We start from the raw sequence: 23938 nt of genomic DNA on the forward strand, positions 1-23938 counted from the left end.
AATAGAACCCATTTAGTTCTATTTTCTTTTTCGGGAGTGAATAGTATGCCTGACTTGCTTACACTAGAGCTAGGGAAGTGGTTTTAAATGTGTTAAGCACAAAATCCACAGACACTCAAGTGAACTGAACTTGTTTCTTACTAACCAGTAATTCAAAGGAGAAAAGTGTGTGCAAAAATCTTTATTACTTCTTCCCAGCCCCGTATCTCGACTTGGAAAGTCTAAAGAATCAACACTGGTGTGATTTCAGGGGATCTGAGGTTATTTAATAATTCCCAGAGGTTGACCTGAAAGTCGTGGGCCTTTGTCTCTTAGAAAGGTTCACACAAATGTATTTCATGGTGGGGCAGTGATCGTCATGGTCAAGAGGGTGGTTCTGCCTCAGAGGGTGGCTTGTTTCTTGTGACACAAATGTTCCATCCGGTAGAAACAGTAGAGTTGACTCTTTTTTTTTTTGAGACGGAGTCTCGCCCTGCCGCCCGGGCTGGAGTGCAGTGGCCGGATCTCAGCTCACTGCAAGCTCCGCCTCCCGGGTTCCCGCCATTCTCCTGCCTCAGCCTCCGGAGTAGCTGGGACTACAGGCGCCCGCCACCTCGCCCGGCTGGTTTTTTTTTGTATTTTTTTAGTAGAGACGGGGTTTCACCGTGTTAGCCAGGGTGGTCTCGATCTCCTGACCTCGTGATCCGCCCGCCTCGGCCTCCCAAAGTGCTGGGATTACAGGCTTGAGCCACCGCGCCCGGCCGAGTTGACTCTTAAAGAGGTTATGTTCACAGCTTCTCCACAACCAGAGAATTCATTTGTTGATCAGTCTAAATGGTATGCCAATTCTCTCCCTGAAGCACAGGTTGCGGTTTCTCAGGCCAATTATTTTATACAAGGAGCAGGTGATTTCCTTATTCAAGCACTCCTCTATTATCATCATTACAGGTCTTTATCCTTAATGTTTTCATAGTTATCTTGTTATTTTTGGATGTGCCAACAAGAAGCTATGTTTTATGGCTTCACGACTTTGAAGGCTAAAAATAATAGGTGATCAAATTCTGCAGTTTAGTGGACTCGCAGAACAGACTCCAGGCATCTCAACAGATAATTGTGAGCCACAAAGGCAAAACTGTACTATCAGCCCCCTCAACTGTAGCTTATGTTTCTAATCATAAGCCTTCTCCTAGCTATAGAGAATAGCAGGATAAAAGCCTAATATGTTAATTAACTTTGTCACATACTAAAATGGCCTTAATACATAGTAGTTCACTCCACATGGTTAGAAAAACCTGCTTATTCTAAAATACATTTTTTTAGCAGATATATTCCACGAAATATTTGGTTTGTATCCAGTAAGTCATTATAGCAAGTCAATATGTGTAGTTGTTAAGGGGCACATTTTGTAACAGTGTCACCAGGACACCAAGTTGTTCAAAACTACATGTACTATGGGAGCATGTAGTTGGTTGGTTGCTGACTGGAAACATGTTTGAAAAAGCTAAACAGACCCAAAATCATTTTGGCCCTGTTTTTTGGCATGACCTTTTGGAGATGGACTTGAGACAGATTATTCATTCCTTTGCTAGTAAAGACTGAGAACTGCGTTTTCAAGAAATGTCTTCTGGTCTTATCCTCAGGTATGCGTTCGGAAGATGGAATGGCTTTCCATTCAGCTAGGTTTTGGTCAGATTCCTTCATTTTCTCTAAATGATGTCCACCTTTCCATCTGATTAGTAGCTCTAAAGCAAATGCACCCAACCCTTGATCAAAGACACAGGAGAGCTGTATTCCTGGCCCTTGCCAGGAGCGTAACTGTTGTTAAGCCTTTACTGAAGGCAAGAGATATTTATGGAAAACCGTGTGATCGAACATGCAGTTCATCGATTCCTTTGAAGTCTAGGGCTTATCCCTGGATCCAACCCTTTCAACTCGTCTCCAACCCATCAGCAGTTCTGTAGGCTTTACCTCCAAATACATTCTCACGTGTGGCCTACCTACTTCTCTCCACTTTCACTGCCTTACCACAGGCCATGCCAACACCATCTCTTACCTAGACTGGTCTTCCGCGTGTACTCTGCCTTATGCCTGGCATTGGTAAATTATACTGGTGAGTGGCCTGTTTTTGTGTGGTCTTGCAAGCTAAGAACGACTCTTTACTATCTTTAAAGGGTGTTAAATAGAAATCTGAAAGTATGCAACAGAGGCAATATGTGACTCCTAAAGCCTCAAATGGTTCCTTTGTAGATAAAGCCCCACACAGAAAGTCTGAAGACCTGCGTGGTCCATTCTGCTTTAGAAGTCAGAAAAATCCATTTAAAATAGAGCTCACATCAGGCAGTTTTCCTGCTTCAATGGCTTCCTTTTGACTTAGAACAAAATCCAAAGTCTAGCATGGCCTCCAGTTCCTTCACGGTGTGGCTTTTGCTGATCTCTTCAAGTACATCTCCCGTCACTCTACCCTCCCTGTTACGTCCTGGCTTCTGCTAGATTTCTTGAACACACTAACCTTAGGGACTCGGAACCTCGTGTACCCTCGTCTACCCATGGACCACCCTATCTAGGTCCTGATTCCTCATCTTTAGAAAGGGAGTGATGATGGCACCTACCTCACAGGGCTGCCAGGTAGGTAACACAAAGCACAACACAGGACCTGGCACCCAGGAGCTATTCAAACAGTATCAGTGTTCATAATAATTACTTAAGGTAGCCTGTTGCAGGTACTTTTATTTCTGTCTTTCATGTTTTGAAGTGCTCTTATGTCTGTCTTCCCTTATTAGACTGTATGCCTGTGCACACAGGGGCCCTGACTCCCGTTGATCACGGTTGGATTTTCAGCTCCTAGTATGCTGCCTGGTTCACAGTGATGGAAAGAAAAAACAGGGAAGGAGGGAGGAAGGACGGTATCTACGTGGCCCATAAGGTCCTTATTCCCTGAAAATCTCCAGTCCGTGGCTGCATCTTGGAGGTGCACCTGTGCGTTTCATAGAGGGCAGCTGCATGAAACAGTTTTAGGAAGCTTACTGCTACATCCACTATGAGACTGTTAATTGTTCAACATGCCTCCCATGTGAAGCCCATATGGAAAATTCCTTTTAGGGCCAATTCTAAGAGTCAGTTTGCTTCCTCTGAATTCTTGATATGCTTTCTGTTCTTCAAAGGTTGAGAGCAATGGCCCTTAACAGTGTTTCCCTTCACATCTGGATCCATGTTTTATGTCTCCTGTCTTACATTCGACTCAAATTTACAGTTTACCTCTTCCTGATTTTTCAACATGTTACTGTTTTTGTTTTTTGAGACAGAGTTTCGCTCTTGTTGCCCAGGCTGGAGTGCAATGGCATGATCTTGGCTCACCGCAACCTCTGCTTCTCAGGTTCAAGTGATTCTCCTGCCTCAGCCTCCCAAGTAGCTGGGATTATAGGCATCATGCCAGACTAATTTTGTACTTTTAGTAGAGACAGGGTTTCTCCATGTTGGTCAGGCTGGTCTTGAACTCCCGACCTCACATGATCCGCCCACCTTGGCCTCCCAAAGTGCTGGCAACATCAAAGTGTTAAATTTTTTTTTTTTTTTTTTAAAGGCAATCTTGCGTAAATTACTTCACTTGAGCCACATCTCATGTGGTTGTAAATGAGAACCCCACCTCCTACCTATGAAGGATACCGTTGGGGTTAAATGAGAGGGATGAAAAGTTCAGAGAATAGTGTCTGGCACACAACAGCTACTAAAAACTACTAGGTACCCCTTCCTGAAATTGATCTGGAATTCTATGAGAAGGCAGCTGAACAGTATTTAATACAAACCAAGGTCCTAAATGGCCTGAAATTAATTCACATACAGTCAGACTGTAGACATGTTAGATCATAAAAAATCTAGTCACCTGACAGCACCATTTCTTATGTGGACTTCTTTTAAACATTTATTAAAAAAGCAAAATGTATGTTCATCTCAAATCTAACAGTTAAAAATGGTAAAGCAATACAAACAACGTGTTACTAGCAGCATCCAGTTGTTAGAATCTCTCACCCTGCTTCTCGGTCTGATTTGTGCAAGCTCAGTCTCTTCTGAGCCTGCAGCTACCTCCAACCCTCATCGTAGTGCAGGCCAAACCAAATTTTATAAAATTAACAATTTAAGGTTAAATAAGCTTAAATAAGGGTGTTAAATACAAGACACTTCATCAAAGCTTCTGTACAAAGATAAACAAATCTGGCATTGTACAAGTGGTTCCGCCAGCTCACAGCCCACAAGGAAGTTCTAGTGAGTTAAGCAGATTCACTTTCATTTTTTTCCAGCAGAGCAACTATACAAAAGTGAACTAAGAGTTGAAGTGACTACTGACAACTCGGTGAGCCATTTACAAGGCATATGTATCTTTTTTTGTTTGTTTTTAATCAGAACACTGTTAATATTCAGGCACCATTTGTTCCTGCAAATAAATAAGTCTCTAAGGTAACTGCATTTGAACTAGTGTTAAACACAACAGTGCTTTTTTTCCTTTAATCCCCCCCGAAAAGCTTTTCCAACTATGTACTATGCCTCCTTTCTTATTGCTATGGTAATGTGGCTGTGGAAATAAAACTACTGTACATCCAAAAAAATAGAGCACCTTTAACATTAAAGTATATGTCTGATTATTTGTTCTCATGTTTATTTTACAATACTAAAGCCCAAACTATGGTAAATTGCTTTACATCTCTACCAGGTCACCTGATAAATAGGAAATAAAACCCAACTATCTTCCCTCTTGAGGTAAGCCGAAGCCAGAGCATTGTTTTAGCAGAGTCTAAAAGAAAAAAGGTCTCAACTGTTGCCAGGGTTTACATTCATCTTCACACCAGGAGTTACATTCATTCATCTTCACATTGGCACTGCTCTCTGCTGTGGCTACCGAGAAAGAGTAGAGGCTCCCTGTCCTGCTGTGGTGAATGGCGCTACACAGAATGGAACAGCAAAAACATCTACGACTGGTGGAAAGCACACAGAAAAACCACATGTTTGTGACTTCAAAGGGACAAGGGGCATTTCCCAACGGTCCCTTGAGGAGGTGCGGACTGGCTAAGATTTTTTGTCGATGGTGGTGAAAAACCATTCTGTGAATTTCCGCAGCTGAGCTGTCGCGGTCTGGGACTCCTCCTGCAGCCTCATGTTGTCCTGTCTCAGGTGCTGCACTTCCGCTTGGAGAACAGCCTTGTCTTGTTTTTCCTGGTCAGAGGAGAAATAAACTGAGTCATGGAGACTGACTGATACATTCATTCCTCCTAAGCTGGGCCACAAGAATCTTTTATTCTTATTTTTACTTATGTACTTTTTGAGGGGAGAAGGGGTGACTTTCTTCAGTGAGGGAACTTTCCTGATCCTGATTCCTGCTGATAACAAATGGATGGGAATGCACACTCCATGCACCCTGTTCTTTCATCCCACTCTGCTCCCACAGGTGCTAAGATAGCCTTTGTATAGGAAGGTGTTCATCATTGTTTATATCACCCTCTATCCAAAAAAGGGAGACTACAGTGAGGTGAAAGGTAATACCCTTTGACAAATGCACAAAACTTTCTAAGTACAAAATTGGAATCAGCAGAGCTGTTACATATGTTTATAATAAAATATGTACTTAGGTCTTTCATTCCATCAAGCTTTCCTGCTACACTATATTTCCATAATGACCCTTAAAATCTGCCATTAAAAACTATGTAAAAATAATCAAGACTTTCAGAAGAATCACATCTGGAGTTTCCAACATACAGCAATAAAAAAATGTATAGCACCAGTTTCAGATCCGCACCCCCCCACCCCGCTGAAAGGGATGCCTTGCCCTAAATGGATAGAGGGGTCACTGTCAGATTGTAACAATCGGTATTTCTGTAATGGGATCTAACTCGACCGCTAATGCCACCAGATGCCACCCACAGCACTGTACGGGAGCACTGAGCGAGGTGAGTGGAGGCCCCCACCGTTGGCATGTCTGGTCCTGCCCTCAAGGTTTCCTCGTTTCCTGATCCCTTCCAAGGCCCTCCCCAATACCACCTGCCTGGTCACTGGCGCAAAAGACCCTGGTCCCCAGAGGAGGCCTGAATCAGAGCTGGCCACTCACTTCACTGTAAGGAGCAACTGCAGCCCACCCTGGATACAGACTCTCCCCAGACATTCCTCACCACGACTCTCGGTCCCAAGACAGTCTGAGTCTCACAGCTCAGAACATCTCTGCTGTGACTCAGCTGCCCACCTCTCCACATCCCTGCAAACCTTTTATTATGACCCGTGGAACTTGGATTCTGCCATGAAGACCTTGTGCACGCTCAGTCTGTCCTCCTGAAATTCCCTTTGTCTTCGTGCTCTAAGTGAATCCTGGTTGCCTCCTGAGGATACTGTCCCCAGCAGCTCACTATAGGGGTCGGGCAGGCATCCCCTATTGTTCAGGCCAGATCTCCGCTCCTTCCTACAATTCCAGCTCCTCTAAAAAATGTACCATTAGGTCATGAGACCTGCTACCCCTCCTGGCTGCAAAAATTTTACTGTATCTCCAGTCCCAACCATCATTACGGGAAGATTCTAGAATCTGGTTTGCTCTTTTCTCCCCATCCCACTCCTGTCATCTGTGTTGATGATTTCGAATCCACTGAGATGTGCCATCCGACACTCTGGGCATTCAGCCTCTCCATCGCTTTCTCCTAGTGATCTTCAAAACCGGCCTTCCTCAACTCCCACTCCCATGACCGCATCCTATACCGTGCTATTGTCAATGACTGCATCTCTTCCTAAAAGTTTCAAGTTTCCACTTCTTGACCATCACCTCCTGTCTTTTAAAAATAATTTCTCCAGTATCTCCTCCTCCAGTAATGATAGAATCCATCAATCTTATCAATCTTACTCTTATTTTCACTGCCCACCAACACCTCCGCCCCAGCCATTCCCCAACAGTGATGTTATTTCTCTTCAACCAGCCTGGACTCCGGGTTCTTTGGTTTATTCATGCGCTGTACATGCCCCAGGGTCCTTGTCTGTCTGTCTCTCTCTCTCTCTCTCTCATCTTGATTTCCTGTCTAAATCTTAATATTGGCTACATTCAACTCTCCAACGATTCTACACTTGCAGCTGGAGATAAGGTGACCAGCCATCCCAGCTTGCATGGGACTTTGCTCGTTCTAATATGGAAAGTTCCATATCCTAGAAAACTTCTCCATCCCGGACAAACTGGGACAGCTCGTCACCCAAGCTGGGGAAAAAACACACAACCAGGAAAACAGGTATCGCTTTAACTTATGCTCCAAATTTAAATGTGCTTTAGTTTTTTTTGGCAAGTCTCCCAAATATACCCGGTTAGTTTACACACTGTGGTACACCCATATCCTCTATCCACAAAGCTCTTATATTCCTTCTCACCACTCTCAGCTCATGACTAGAAAAAAAAGAAACAATCTGAGAAATTTGTCTGGACTCTGTGTATGTGAATGAACGTAGTGCATACATGAACACGTGCACGTGCACACATACTCTGCTCCACTCTGGTAACTATGTATAAGCTGTCCCTACTCCTATCCAAGGCCAGCTCCCTCCTTGTGACTAGATCAGAACTCCACCCACTTGCCCTTTACCCTCATCATGATTTCCCTCCCAACTGAATCCTTTCCTCAGCATTCTCACCAGCTACGATTTCTCCCTTCTTCAAAAGCCAAACCAAAGCATCACAACAAAAACCTTCCTGTGACACCCTCCCACTCGCTACCGCACCCCATTCCGTTTCCTGGACAGCCAACTGGCTCTCCAGCACAGGGCTGATGGAACAGAGCTCAGCAAGTATTTGTGGGATACAGGATTTAATTTCTTTTGAGGACGGACCAAGTGCAGGTTGATGTGTAGAGCAGAAGTTCTGAGGGCTGTGAAGCTGACTCAAGACAGACACCAGGACTCATCGAGACCAGGCTTTCTGGCAGCAATGGACTCCTCTGAGGTCAGCTCATACAGAGTTGGTGCAACCGATAACTCACTGAACTAAAAAATGCTGGCCCACCGTGCTTCTACTGCACCCTGAAGATTAGCCACATCGAGGGCTAATCCTCATTTACTCATATCCATTGAGATCCCTGCATCCCGCAAAATGAAATACATCAGCTGCAGGTCAGCAGATGGAGTGAGACCTCAGGAGCATCTGTTTGTATTTATCATTGGATTTTGTGTAAGGCAGTTTTCTTTCCTGAGTCTCTTCAGTTTCTCTGTAGTAGTTATAAGGGGCTGGTTTTATAAGAGAAACAGTTCTGATTATGCTCTTCCAATAGATTACCTTCCGAAGGTCGGTCTGGAGTTGTCGAAGAATTAGTTCCAACTGATTGACTTTCCCGGTCAGTGGTGATGGAGAACGCTCCCTAGCAAATAAGGATAGAATCAGAAAGACTCAAGAGAGTCAAAGTGTTGGTCAAAATTGTTGGTCAAAATGCTGACCAACAATTCAGCATTTTGTTGGTCAAGTTTTCACTTGAAAAAATCATTTCATGCGCTTAGAGCCCAGCAAGCAGATACATTGTAAGATGTCAGAATGGAAGCATCCATATAGGTGATCCACTGGAAAGCCCATTCCGGGACTTCACTGATTCAAAAAGAGATCCAGAATCTCTATAGGTAGACGGGGTGGTAGGAAATCAAAAGATATATTATTTAAATTGGTTTAGCCAATGGAGGCAAGGTAGACCCAAATGAAGTCCTGGGAACCAATTTCCCCAATTTGCCTTTCCCTATGATGACAATATTATGAAGCTCGTTACCAGTGTGAACATGCAAGTTAACGAAGTTAATTCCAACTTCTATATTCAGCTCACACAGAAGTTGAATTTAAGAATGGATGACACAGTTAAAGAATACACATTTCACGGGGGAAGAACATGTCATGAATATAGAAGAAAGACTGGGGTGTTCCCAACATATTTCAATGGAGGGCATGAGGCCGGATCAAGGACCAGGTTCTGGCAGGAGCCATGCCCTGGGCTGGTGAGCATGTGCAGCCTGGCAGGTGGAAGGCCAATCGGTAAGTTATCCCTGCCTGGTGCTGTTGCAATAATTCGGCAGCAGACGCTGACCTTGAGGCCCCTTCTTGCCCTCTCTGACAGTGAGGCTCACCACCGTGGGCACAGGGTCACAAGTCTTGGCAGGCAGGGGGTGCCCATGGAGCAAGTAATCATGCAGCTAAAGGCGGTCTCCCACAGCAGGGCAGGGAGCCAAGCAGTCCCACTCAGTCCCTTCTCTGGGTTCTTCAGGACTGGGAAAGGGCACGGTGGAATATGGCCACCCGTCTGACTCAGGGTTAGTCTGTTAGCCGAATCTTTGCTAATCATGCCTGGAACAGCAGGAGGGAGGGGTCCACAGGGGCTCACATACCCAGTCGTGTCCATGAACTCTTTGCCACTGCCTGGATCTACACATAAGGGCAGCTCCTGGGCCCCTTCCAGGTCCTGCCCATGCTGCATATCTGTCAGGGTGCAGAAGGATGCCACCCTCTGGTCTGGGGAGGGGAGAAACACACACAGAAAGAAGGGTTAGTAATCACTGCAAGGCAATGTTTCTTTGTGGAAATGCAGTAGATAAATCAAATCTTTTCCCCCCTTCAAATCAGTTACTGCCTTGTTTTGGAACAAAACAAAGAAAAACAAATTCAGGCAAGCTTCTGAGAAGGAGAAAGCATGGAGATTGGCTGTCCTCCTACTGGGCTGTATGACCTATGCACATCACAGCCACGGGGACAATTAGCAGACACTGGATTTGCTAGAGCCAATTTGCTTTCTTCTTTCCACATCCCAAGAAATGCCAAAGCTGCTGGCTATGCGTGAAATAATAGTTGGATAATGACTTGACTGACAGAACCAAGGAGAGGGACCTCTCTCTCAAGTTCTCCCCAAACCCTGAGAAGGTTCTGGAGACAGAATAGCCAGGGCACATGTCCCACTGTGCACCCCCAACCCTCAGAGCGTGAATAACCATGCAGACGTGCAGACACACGAAATATACAGAAAAGGTTACAGGATATCAGGAGCCAACGAGCAGCCCCAGACAATCACCTAGATAGGATGTGTGGTGACAGAGCAGCCCCAGTTCTTCATCTGAGTCAAGACCTGAAATAAGATTTAGAATTTTCCTATGAACAGGAGTATCTCTCTATACTTGAGAATCTTGAGGGCCCACAAAATGTGGTTATGTGAAGTACAGTGTGTGTGTGCGATGGACCAGGGGAAACCCTTGAGAGCCAGTATCATGTAACTCCAATGCAATAAGATGACACATTTCATGTTTTCACTATTGGTTGGAAGCAGTGCTGTAGTGTACAACAAAGACGTGGTATGCCATACACACATGGATCCAACCACGAGCATACACAACTGTGGGCTTACTTACATGACTCACTCCACAAATCCACAGAGAGTGCTGGTGAGAGAGATAATAGCTAAGTAATCTCACTAGAAACCCTTAAAGGAAGATCGGAGGGGCACAGTATTTATAGCAGTAGTACCAATTATCAGTATGACTACAGTGCCTTATCTTAGCACAAGGACATTTTTATTCTTGGCACCAGGAACTTAACATTCAATGTTTTAAGAGGTAGGAAGGAAAGGGAATAGAATAGTCTTAAGAATGGGCGCCAGACTGGCCCGGCTCCGGGGGCTGAGCGCCGACCGAGAACAGTAATCCAGAAATGCTGAATGGCATGCAGAAAACTATTCTGTTTTTGAATCACATGGAAGTGAGAACCAAGCAATCTATTCAATGATCACTTCACCCTCATTCCCTGGAGTCTCTCTGCTTGGTTTCTGAGCACATGTATGTATCTACACTAGGAATCTGAGGTATACAGCAGGCGTGTTAGTGCTGTGGCAGTCCTTTTCCTATGAATCGATTAATGCTGGAGAGACTGCACTTGGGTCCGTGTCAGGGGTGCTCTGTTCTTAATTTACCCCACTCTACCTCCCTCTGGCTGCTGGACGAGCCTGCTCATGAGGCTACCTGCTTATTTGCTTTATGGCAGGTCATATACTTCCAGTTAATTAAAAAGGATGGTGACATTGAAGCTGCCAGGAATATATGAAGGAAAGCCAAGGCGCAGGCTGTGGCCATGGTGCTGAAAGTGCCATCAGTGCCCTGACAGAGGCCTGGGTCCTCCTGAGTGCACCCAGCTACTGATCGCATTGAGAGTTCTCCATCCACGTGGCTCCTTTGCTAACACACCTGCCCTAGGCAGGCAGATGTCTTTCAACTAACCTTTCTGTAAAGTTCCACACATCAAATCTTCTGTAAGATGATAAACATTACATAACTATACTTTCCTGAGAGAGAATCATGTTACCAATTTGGTACTGCATAGTAGGCTTTTTGCATAAAGTAATTTGCAATTTAATTAAGGTCAACAACATAATTGGGGCCCTGCCAACTTCTACATATGATGTGACGTGCACAGCAGAGCTGGGGGCAGAATCCTGGCTGGGCTTGAGCTGCTCTAGGGGCTGGGTGGGGAGGGGAGGTCTGGGCTGCAGTGGTGTCCAACATAACCCTCTGTTCTGTAAAGAGCTCAGAATATGGGAACACATCACATTTTAAAAGATCATCAGGAGATATATTTTTATTCCATAGTGACTTTAATTACTGACCAGAAAAGGAATGGAAAAGAAAACAGGTAAAAATTTGTCTAACTTTTTAGGAGTTTCATTGACTCATCCTTGTTTTATGCAAGCCAGTGATAATTCAGTTACGTTTCTATCTTTCTTAATATATTTGGGTTTGGTGGTTAAGTCTAAATACATGGATGAACATGCCTTAGCTTCCTTCATCTGTTTTTACCTTAATTGATAAAATGCCCACATATTTAACAGAAACAGAATTTGCTATAGGCAGTCATTCAGACATTCCCTAGGGAGAAACAGGGTCCTACTGGTCAGAAGGCAAGAAGCCAAAACTAGAGTTTTGCCAGCAATGTAATTTCACAAACAGGATTTCACTTTGGATTTGAAAAGCTTGGGAGGCTGAAATGCAAAGAGAATGCTACTTGATTAAGTACAGACACCAAACTACTTTATAAAATAGCTAATCTTAGAGACAGTTTCCAGTGGAAGCTTTATGCCCCTACAGCTTATTTCTGTGACAATAAATATTCAATAATCAACCAATTACTGAGATAGAACCAAATGGCACAAACAAAACCATCAGAAAAGACAAGCACAAGAGTAGGAGCTTCATATGCATTGTTAAGGTTGGTCCACATCCCATCACCCACATTCCACACGTGCAGCCTCTTTGGTTTTCTTTCCCGTTCCTTCCAGTGAGAGCAGATCTGGCTAAGGTGGAGTGCTGGGCATGGCTGACACACAAAACAATCCATCCTTTAAAATAATCTCTTAAAAAAACTTATTTCAGGCCGAGGCGGGCGAATCATGAGGTCAGGAGATCGAGACCATCCTGGCTAACACGGTGAAACTCTGTCTCTACTAAAAATACAATAAATTAGCTGGGCGTGGTGGCGGGTGTCTGTATTCCCAGCTACCGGGAGGCTGAGGCAGGAGAATGGCATGAACCCGGGAGGCAAGCATGCAGTGAGCCGAGATCGCGCCACTGCACTCCAGCCTGGGCCACAGATCGAGACTCCATCTCTCACACACAAAAACAAAATAAAACAATAAAAAACTTATTTCAATGTCAGTTCCTTATTTTTAGTACATTTAGCACTAAACAAGAAGATGAACAGTCAACAGGCTATTCCATATTCTAGAGCCAAGATGGCAAAACAGATGACTGCAAGTCACTCCCATGACCCTGTCTATGATGCCTGAAGCACTAGGAACATAAGGCCAAGGTTGGATTGGTGAGGGTGAATGATCTGATCAATGTGTCATGTCTGTCGAGCATAAAGCCAAGGCTGGATTGGTAGGGGTGAATGATCCGATCAGCGTGTCATGTCTGTCGCGCATAAGGCCAAGTTGGATTGGCAGGGGTGAATGGTCTGATCAGATTGGTAGGGGTGAATGATCCGATCAGCGTGTCATGTCTGTCGCGCATAAGGCCAAGTTGGATTGGCAGGGGTGAATGGTCTGATCAATGGAGCATAAGGCCAAGGCTGGATTGGCGGGGGTGAATGGTCTGATCAACGCATCATGTCTGTGGAGCATAAGGCCAAGGCTGGATTGGCGGGGGTGAATGGTCTGATCAACACGTCATGTCTGTCCAACATAAGGCCGAGGCTGGATCAGGTGGGGTGAATGGTCTGATCAACACGTCATGTCTGTCCAACATAAGGCCGAGGCTGGATCAGGTGGGGATGAATGGTCTGATCAATGCGTCATGTCTGTCTAGGGTGAGGAATAGGATGACAGTGCTATAGGATACATGCCAAATGGGACATTCAAGTATGAGGCTAGATTAAATTAAACATATGTCCACAAACAAAGCTGTTCAAATATGTCTTTGTTAGAACTGCAAACTCAAGACAAAGTAGGGTTTTGTAGCTACATGCAGAAAATTAAAAGTTTTGATTCTGACTCCTGTGCTTATTGTGCTGCAGAAAATTGACTTAACTGGCCACTAGGAAAGGAAAAAAAAAATGCTGCACTATACTATTTTCCACCTAAAATTCTCTGGTTTAGACTTTTGGAAGCCCATCCATGCATGTAGAAAGATAATGGTCTAGTATCTTCCTATGAGTAATTAACAAGAAAAAGTCCTGAAATTATTCTTTATTTAAGAAATAACTATTGCATTGGCCTGAAACCATTTTAATTTACTTTTGAGATAATTTAAATGGATTTACTATTCCAAATTTGACTTTGCATTTTTCATCCATGTAGTAATCATTTATCTTTCCATTTTTTTTCCCACTAATTATGTTACCATTAGGAGTTACTCAGTAAGTCACATTTTGTTTACACTTGTATACACATATACACACATTCTCTCTCTCATACACACAGTGGTCAAATGTCAATAACTATAACAACTTTATCAACTTTAAGCTGAAGCTTCATAACAGAAAAAGTTCTCCATAAAAAGTGATGTTTATTATGCTCTGTTTAAGAAGTCAAGGGCCTAAAGAACACAACAAATTAAAGATACAGACTTTGAATTTTTGGGAAATGTGGTTATGTGGAGCATTTCATTGCCACAGTGGTGCCTGGCATGTGAATTGCAAACTCTGCATGTGTGTTTCACATTGATATTTGTGTAGGAGCACACACACATCCATGCTCCCAAACAGCTACGGGAAGATGGTATTCTCCACTACCAACTGGGGAAGTGTGGAAACCTAGGAGGACGGGCCTTCGTGGGGCAGCAACATGGAATCCAGAGTCCAAGATCACCAGTTGGTCATTTTGCCTTTGAAGCCTGTGTTCACTGAAAACAACATTATCCATTCAACAAATGCTAAAAACACATCAACTGCCTCTTTCTGATATTCTGATGAATGAGGGATACTTGAAATCCTGGAGATTTTGAAGAGACTCCACTTCTCTTCCCCAGCTTCACTGTTTGATCCATAGCCAGGTTTTCTAGTTGAGTTTATTCCCATTACCACCTTTAATGCGGGATGAAAGCCATTATGTACATTATCAGGTACCCCCAAACTTGATGTGATTCTACATAACAAAGGGTATAAGCACTTCAGGGTGGCAAAACTATGATCTTATTGAACTAGATAGACCATCAATTTCACTTAGGAATGCTGACACGTAAGAAGGACACGTCTTGCCCTCCAATAAACAAAATAACTGCATACATTAAAACAAAGTCTAAAATGTGACTCAGCCTGCTTTTCGAACTTGATCTTCACAGCATGGGGGAGGCACAGGGCATCCAACTTACTTTTGCCTTTCTAGACCTATGAAGGACTGTATGGTTTTTTTTTTTTTTTTAGGTGTTTGGGTAGAGATATGTTACTTGATCACTTATTAATTTTTTTAAATGCCCAGTATTTTTCTATTGGAAGCTTTTTGATTCTTTTTAATAATTTTCTGTCAGCAAATTCTCAGGAATTAGATTTCTGGTTAAAAGGTGGGTACAGTTTGCTGGCACTAGTAACATACTATCATATTGCCTGAACAAAAAGATGGATCACTTTATAATCTTTATAATGATAACAGCTGTGAGTATTCTTCATAGCTTCCTAGAGCTATTGCATCATTTTTCATATTCAAAAAGTATGAGCTGGTAGCTCATTATTCTTTAAATTTACATGTGTGGTTGAACATTTTTCACCTTCTTATTTATTGTGCATTTGTCTTTTGTGAAATTTATATTCACATGCCTTGACCATTTGTTTACTGTGAGTTTGGTGTTTCTTTGCGGGGTAAGTTCTTTTATGTACTTTAGGTATCCTGGTTTTACCTATCAAAATCACATTCCTTAGAAATCTTTTCCTAAAGTCCAGCATTTCCTCTTTTATTTTAACATTCTCTTTCAGGTTCATAAAAGGTCTAAATATTTAAATACCTTTATCTGACCATATTACATTTTGTATGTTCTCTCACTACTCCATAATTAAAGCATAATCTTGCTTCCAAAACTCTAATCTTACTTTTACTTTTTCTAAAATTGGCTTTTTAAATACCTAAATCCAAATGGAATACATAAATTCCTTTCCCATTAACTCTTAAATATATTCAGATTTCTGTCTGAGCTCTTAATTTTTCTTCAAAAATTCTTATCCCTATTGAGTTATTATGCTGTTTTAATTATTATTAAGTTATAATAGATCTTTTGGTTGAACATCATTTACCTATTTTCCAAATGGAGGCAAATTTAGTTCTTGAACTATTTTTCTTGAAATTGCATTAACTCTACAAGTTAATCCAGGAAGAACTGTCATCTTTACTATGAAGTTTTCTAGCCATTTCCAGTCTTATGTATTAAGACTTTTCAGATATCAAAGTGTTCCTTGGAATTCTCTCATAATTCTGATGATGGTTTACTTCTCAAAGAACATGCTAATTCAATTTTACTGATATATCTAAGGTGTCCTGTGACTACTACAGTGGAAAGTTGTCTGCAAAGACAGCTGCCAACAACTCCTCCCTCCCTGTGTGCACCTGCCATCTCTTGCCATCAAGAGGTAGAGGTAGAGTCTACGTCACACCCCTGGAATACTGGCCTTGTGACTACTTTGGCCTAAATAGACTGCGGTGAATATAATATTCTGGGACATCCAAAACCAGGCCTTAAGACATCACAGAGCTTCTGCTTTTGCTCTTCTAATTCCTTAATTAGAAGAGCAATTGAATAATAGAAGAGCATGTGAATAAATGCAACTACTCTGCTGAAGGCAGGGGTCTCACTAGGCCTCAGCCATTCCAGACACAGACAGGTAAGTGAAATCTCCTTAATATGCCAGATCCAAATGAGCTCCAGCTGCATACAGCTGCTTGAGGGACCCCAGCTAAGATCATATGGGGCAGAAGAATCACCCAGCTGAGCCTAGTCAACCCAGAGAATCATGAGAAATAATAAACTATTGTTGTTTTTAGCCATAAATGTCGGGGGTGGTTTGTTAAACAGCAATAGGTAACTAAAAAAATTAATAACACTTTGAAATTATGCTTATAAAAATATATTTCAAAATACCTATTTACCTATTTTATAATCTCTAATTAAACTTCATTTTGATCTTTTGTATTTTCTATGTATAAAATCCTATTTAAAATTTTTTATTTCCAACATTGATTCCTTTTTTCTTTGCATTCCTTGTTTAAATGTCAAAGATTCCAGTATAAAAATTAAAGGGCACAGTCTCAAAGAGTACACTTGCTTAGTTTCTGGACATAAGCAATCTGCTTATAAACATTTTCTATTAAGTACTATGTAACCATTTAAAATAGGTATTAGCCTTTGGGGGTATCTCTCAAATCTTAATTTTTAGAAGAAATAGGTTTTAATTCTATTAGATATACTTTTTTGGGACAAACTGATATAGCTTTTAATTACTTCACTTACTGTAACTTTTTAATTAAAGTTTTTCTTTTATTAAACTAAACTCTTGCCAATAACAATGAATAATCTTTTCAATTTACTACTGAATTTCATCTAAGCTTTCTCATACTAATATTAAAGACTGAGATTATCTTATATTATCTTTCGAGTGTGTATGTGTTTATCAGGAAAGAATCCTATCATGCAACTACAGTGACTTGTTATTACCTCTAGGATAGGAATGTTATTACCTCTCCCTGCTTCTGAATTTCAAAAATATATATATAAAAGGGCACCATTACTCTGAAACTCTGAAAACAATTAACTGTAAACTTATTATTTTCAGGTAATATTTGGTATTTGGGGATATTCTTGGGTGACTTTTTCAATGTCTTCCACACTTGGGCTTTTGACCATTTCTTATGCTCTCTGCCATGTTTTCTTGCAAGACATAATCTAAGTACCTTATCCACCAAATGTATTCCTATATAGCTGCTTGACATTCCTTAGTAATTAAAAAAACTCTATGTCTCTTTTTTAAAATGTCACCCAGAGAACATATGAACTAGAAAATATAGAGGACTGAGATTCACGTGGGGCCAGAAACTGGGGGTTAGGGTGGTGTACCAGTATTTTGTGCAGAAGGAACCAGCCAAGTAGGCTGCCAAGGTTTGCAGAAAATTAAGTGATCAAGTGCATCATCTTATACCATTAGAGTAAAGACAGAAAAGTAATTTTCTGGGTAAATAAAGAGCCCCACAACTGGGATCAGCCAAGGTGGGCAGGTTGTGTGTATGTGTTACCATGAATTAAGGAGGGTGTTCTGAGCTTGCATCTCTAGATTGTCCTTTGACAGGTTTCCTTCTGCCTCTACAGCTAATTACTAATACTTTACATTTACATATTTAGATTTACAGGAAATCTAAATATGTAATTCTTGAGAAGGGATAGGGACTCGTCTTGACCAGATTTTATGGTTCAGGCTGGCCTGGTTTGCATTATGGTGGGGAGTGCAAGACCCCAAATGATCACGAGGTCTTCATAATCCAAGCCAGGGAGAAGTAGTAACATTCCTCTCCTAGAGGTAATAACAAGCCACTGCAGTTGGTCTGGCGTTTGCGGGGTAAGGCAGAACCCACTGTCCTCTGCAGGGAGATGGCAAAGTTCCACACAAGTCATTTTCGTCCCACTGTCTTTTTCTCATGTTAACTTAACCTTCTTTCTAATATGGTTCATTTGTACTTTTTATGTTTTGGATCAAATTTGCTATTGGTTTATCAATATTCAAAGAAAAACTGAGGTTGTTAGTTTTATTTATAAATTGCAGTGTAATTTCATTTGCCGTTTTTTTTTTTTTTTTTTTTACAACTTGTTTCATTCCTTTATGTGTTTTTCTTTCACAGTTTTCATGAAATCTTTTTGAAGTACAGTGAAGCTGGTTAATTTTCCCTTTTTTTCCATTGAAATAAATATTTCTGAAACATATTTTTCTTTAAGAACTACCCCCTCTCTGGGTGTAGTCCAGATTTAGTTAGCATCTTTTTCATGATCCTAAAAAAATTGCTCTTGTCATATTCATTAATTCTTCCCAGCATAATTATTATTAAAGTAACATTTAAAACTTTCTAAACGGTCAGATTTTTGTGTTTTGCTTCTGTTTTTCTCATTTAAATCTATTATCACTGCCTTAGGGTCAGCAATGTGGTCTGGAAACATGGCTCCTTTTTGGAGGGAGCTTACTGAGTCCTTGTGCACAGAATGCCTGGCTCTCACCCACAACTATACTATTTATTATGGTCCTTGCACTAATGGAGTTTAAACATTTAAGTAGTCATGATTTGACAGCTTAATTTGGTGCCTCTGCTCTATTTTTAAATGGTATAGTAAAATCTAAATTCTTAAACTCATGTCCAATGTCAACTTTAGCCCTTAAATGAAGGTGAACATATCATATGCCAAAATGTGTAGCATAAATGAGGTAGACCAATGGGGGAGAGGCAAGTCTGGCCAGGGATCAATTACACTATTGGATTTTATAGGGATCATGGGATCTCAATCCAATAGGCAGGTAAATTCCATCTTCCAAGCCTGTTTTCAGATATATTGACTGAAATATGCGCACAGGATTATTCCAGGGAAGACTGAGGCAATAAGCCTTTAGAACTGCCTTTGTTAGTTTGTAGCAATGACATAAACAAGCACATGACATGTTTGGTGCTATCTTTTCTTTATAATGTTTACTCTAGCTCAGAAATGGCCTTGAGTACTGGTACAAAAAGAAAAAGTCATGAGGAAGGTAACTGGGTTATCTACCTGAAGACATTTCTCTTTAAAGTGCTAAGGAGATTGATCACGCTCATCACCACCATGCAACTCAGGAGAGAGGGCAGCAGGTCACTGGGATGCAACCTGAGGCAACACTGATACAAGGGAATCTGATTAGCCAAAGGAGGCACACATTCTCAACTGAATTTTCATAAGCTGGCTACTGTCTCACCATGACATGCCACCCTATGGAGTAGCATCAAAAATTAAACACAGCATTAACTTCTTTCACATTATTTTATCCATCAATGTTAGAGCTCAGATAACCAAAGTCTTCTCCTTTGGCAAATAGAATACAACAGTATTTTCTGCTTAATTTAGGCATTCATGTACCTGAGGGCACTGCCTAGGGAGAATTTCCATGTCATACTTTTTCCCTTCTGTGCCAACTACCACCTATACTCTTACTTCAGCTTAGAAATAACTTGTTGATATCAAAACCACAGAACTAGAGGTTTAGGATGAGATGAAGCCTTCCTTACAGGTTCTTTGGTTCTTCATTTTATAGATGAGAACACTGAAGCCCAAATTAATTCAGCACATGTCCAAAAGGATTATTATTTAACATTCACTGAGTTCATATTTGTAAAAGACCTAGAATAGTATTGGGACAAAGTGTGGATGTCACAGTAGCTAAGTGACTTGTCCAAAGGCCTATGGCCCAGAAATGGCTGAAGTTATGACCAAAATCCCTAAATTCATCATTCAGTCCATGCACCATTTTGCCTTCTCTAAGCCCCTGAAAAAATGCATTTTCTAGCAGTCATTTTATTCTGAAGGAATATTTGAAAGGGGTGGAAGGGAACCAAGTAAAGACATACATGAGGGCAGATACAGAGATAAGGTGATAAATATTGTTTTAAATCTGAAAGGTGATCACAAAATGCAAAAGGATCTAAGATGTTGAGAGCTGTGATATGAGCTGGGATAGTTCTGGGTTGCACAAAACTGTGCATATTGAATACCTACTTACTCCTCATTATTAGCGCTTCTCATTTGTTTATCTTGATATGTATCTGATAAATACAGATAAAATAATAAAAGAGGCAGCCCTCCCTTAAGAAACTCATCTCTTAAGAGACAGGCATGTGAAAGAAGCAGAATTCAGTGTGTTAAGTACTCTGCAGATAGTTACACAGTGAGGCCACACAGAGATCTTATCTCTGGTCTTCTCTCTCCAGGGGCAGAAAGATCTGGTCAGAGTGAGAGACTGTAGTGTGTAAGGAACACCCCAGAGAAAGAGAAAATGGTGTTACCTGCTCCTAGATTGCTCTGGACAGAGGTAAAGACAGTGTTCCTGTGCTCTGGTGCTGGGTCATGTACAAGCAAGTGCTAGAAGCATGGGGAGCCCAGGAAACAACTAGACCACCAGCCTGGGGCTTCTAAAATATGCAACTAACTTCTGGTAACATCAGAGAACGAAGGTCTCCCCACAAGGCAGACAGGGCTCTTCTGAAATTTCTACAAGGAGTGAGTAGTTTTATAGAAAGCAGTCTCGTTCCTTCCATTTAGGGAGCAGTGAGCACATATTCATGTTGCAGAAGCTTCCTCCTAGCAAGCTGCCTTTTACCTACTTCCCTCGTGTCCACCTGACCGTAGATTCCAACTCCTGTTCCCAGAGGCTCAGGACCAGAGGCACTGATACCAACTGGGCAGAGCAAAGCCACCACTGGGCCTCCCTAACATGTTAAGCTGGTCACAGATGAGGGGCAGTGAAACCTCAACCTTCTGCATTTTGACTTCAAATGCACCTCCCCTCCTGGGAAAAGAATTTGATTTTGTTTCCTGAGGCCTGGTGTCACAGGTGACGGGGCTGTGCTAACAGAGACTGAGAAAGGAAGAGAAATGGGGAGAAACAGAAGGAAGGGCCCTCAGGCCTGAGAAGGCAGCAGTGGACTCGGGTGCCTCCAGGATGCTGTGACTCGGTTACACCATGAGAGTCTCAGAGCGCAGGGTGTTAACGCCTACTAAAATGATCCTGCCTCCTTTGTCAGTCCCAGCTGCCAGGTTCCCCAGTGCCAGAGCCTGCCATCGTAAAAACTCACTGAGTGAGAATGCAGCGACAAAGGGCAAAAAGTCAAGTCACGATCCCGAGCGCCACAGGTTTACATGGTATCACCGTGAGGTCCCAAGGCTGCAAGTGAAGCAAGCATCTTCCTTGTTTTGTCTCCCTTTAACTGCGAGCTGCACAAAGGTGTTCCTGAAGGGGTAGCCTCAACCAAAAATGACAGAAGACAGTGTGGCAGCTGGATGGCTCTTGGAGTCTGGCTAGCCCACCTACCCTCACTGACCCACATTTAAGAGGAGGAAGCCGAGGCCTCGACAGGTAGAGACACTTGCATGGGTCAAGCCGATCATGCCAGAGTCTGTGTTTATACCAAGGGACTGGACTCCTTGGCCTGTGCTCGTCTGGGTGAGCCCAGCAGCTCCCGCCTTCTAAATGTGTCCCCCACATTATACCTCAGTACGCTATGAGGAAAGACGCAAGGTGCTCCCCATACAATCACCTCTACTTTTCAGATAGGAAACAGAGGTCCCACCCAGGTCACAGATGGTGCCAGAGCTAGAATTTAGGTTTTCAGATTTCTTGCTTAGTGCTCCTTTTACTAAATGACATGGTCTCCCTCAGGAAATGTCTTTAGTCGTAGCCCAAGCCAGCCCCTGCTTGTTTTCATCGTACAACAAGGCAAAGGGTTCAAAACTTTAACCAGACGATGGGAGACAGACGCGCTCCCCTAAGATGCCAAACAGGCCCTGCAGGAAAGGACTCCCAGGGTAAGGGGTGAGGCCAGAGGCTGGTGACTCTTTACCTTCAAATGCCCGTGCAGCGTCCACGAGGTGGGTCCAATCTAACCCTGTGGCTGTGTCCGGGAGGGGCATCAGGCCAGGGTCTGCGCACTTGGACTTATCTGATAAGGACCCATCGGAGAACCAGAACTCATCTAAACAGAAACAAAACCAGAGAGTCAGTTAGTCAGTCACAGCACCGGCACCATCCCAGAGTCAGTCAGTACACAGGCCTCACTGTCCCTCCCAGAGTCAGTCAGTACACAGGCCTCACTGTCCCTCCCGGAGTCAGTCAGTACACAGGCACCACTGTCCCTCCCGGAGTCAGTCAGTACACAGGCACCGCTGTCCCTCCCAGAGTCAGTCAGTACACAGGCACCACTGTCCCTCCTGGAGTCAGTCAGTCAGTACACAGGCACCACTGCCCCTCTCACAGTCAGCCAGCCACAACGCGGGCACCACTGTCCCTCCCAGAGTCAGCCAGCCAGTACACGAGCATCACTGTCCCTCCTAGAGTCAGTCAGGACACAGGCAGCACTGCCCCTCCCAGAGTCAGTCAGTCAGTACACAGGCAGTACTGCTCCTCCCAGTGAGTCAGTCAGCACAGGGACCACCATCCCCTCCCACAGTGGCCAAGATAATTTTTCCTGCTCTTAATGGAAAAAGAAAACATGAGGCTGCAGTTGCCCAAAAGGGATATAGCTGGAAAAATGGAGGTTTGTAAGAAGCAGCCGAGTCTGTACTAGTGAGAAGTCGGCCAGCACGTAAGGGCAGGGATGGCAGGGAGATGAGAATCAAGCCTCTGTACACTATTGTAATTTCACAGTTTTCTCCAGGGTGCTTGAGTACAGCCAGGTCTGACTGTTGCAGGATAAATTCTCATTTGCTTCAGGGGAGACTTTCCTCTTTTTAAAAGTGTTGCAGGCTTTACGTTGCTGTAAGAAGTATTGGAGCAACTCCATTCTGATTTATAAAGCTTACCGAGCAACACATCTAAGCTGAGCACCACAAACTTGAGATGCTTCAAATACCAACTGATTATAAAAATGCAGTAAGACTAACTTTATTTTTATTGCTACTTGAGATTGAGGATGTTATTTTATATACAAAGCACAAACATAGTGGCTGGACTACCTTTCTGCCTTAATAAGATGGTTTTATCAATGGCTAAAGCAGAAAGCACTCACCCATCCTGTATTCAATGTTGAGTGGTTTTCCTTTGGCTATGAATGGACCTTTTCCATTTCTTTTTCTCCTTAAACTCTCATCAAGGTACTTAAGTGTTTATGTCATTAATAAGACTCGTTGTTAAGAACTTATTATGCATCTGAGGACAAGTTCTAAAAAGGCTTCAACTGGACTTTCTTTAATGTGCATTTCTGAACCTGCCCAGAACATTGCATGCAGCTGCTTGTGAACACATCTGACTAATTAGACCAATCAAAATAATGACCACCTGGCTGTCTGAGCCTGCAATTATGTTAAGTAAGGGGGCATAATTAACCAAATGCACCTGTAATTTTTATTCCCACATCCTTTTGGGTGGCTGTGAAATGCTGGCATCGGGACTAAGACAGCTAGTAAATTTGGCCTTGAAGGAGACTGACAGACTTTTGAGACTCTGGACAAATGCAGCTCTTACCGGATCTCCAACAATTACAGCTACACCAATTTTCCATGCTACCTACCACCTTTAGAAGTTGGGGTAATTTTCCAACTAATTATTCCCTGCCTTTATTTTGAAGGGAACTTAGTAATGGATATATTGTCAACATTGTTTCCGCCCTCCCTTCTCCATATGCTCTTCTTTGAAACAACACTGGTTCTTCCTTATTCTGCTTGTTCTGTGTGTGATGTGCTCGTCCTTGCCAAGAGGTTAACCAGCAGAGGAGGGAAGCAGCAACACAGGAGTGGGAGGTGG

The 23938-nt window shown here is 42.7% G+C and overlaps 1 protein-coding gene across 1 annotated transcript in view; it reads right to left on the minus strand.

Moving 5' to 3' along the window:
* Positions 1-3871: 3871 nt before the first annotated feature.
* SIPA1L2 (signal-induced proliferation-associated 1 like 2) overlaps positions 3872-23938 on the minus strand; it is a 231342-nt gene continuing 211275 nt past the window's right edge. The window contains exons 18-22 of the mRNA XM_011935710.1: positions 22041-22172; positions 10026-10079; positions 9349-9472; positions 8261-8342; positions 3872-5184 (exon numbers count right to left, since the gene is read on the minus strand). Of these exons, the coding sequence (XP_011791100.1) occupies positions 5038-5184; positions 8261-8342; positions 9349-9472; positions 10026-10079; positions 22041-22172 (539 nt within the window). The 3' untranslated portion in view covers positions 3872-5037. The remainder of the gene's footprint in view (positions 5185-8260; positions 8343-9348; positions 9473-10025; positions 10080-22040; positions 22173-23938) is intronic.

Source organism: Colobus angolensis, unplaced genomic scaffold (assembly GCF_000951035.1).
Source record: "Colobus angolensis palliatus isolate OR3802 unplaced genomic scaffold, Cang.pa_1.0 Scaffold148, whole genome shotgun sequence".
NCBI classification, from domain to species: Eukaryota; Metazoa; Chordata; class Mammalia; order Primates; family Cercopithecidae; genus Colobus; species Colobus angolensis.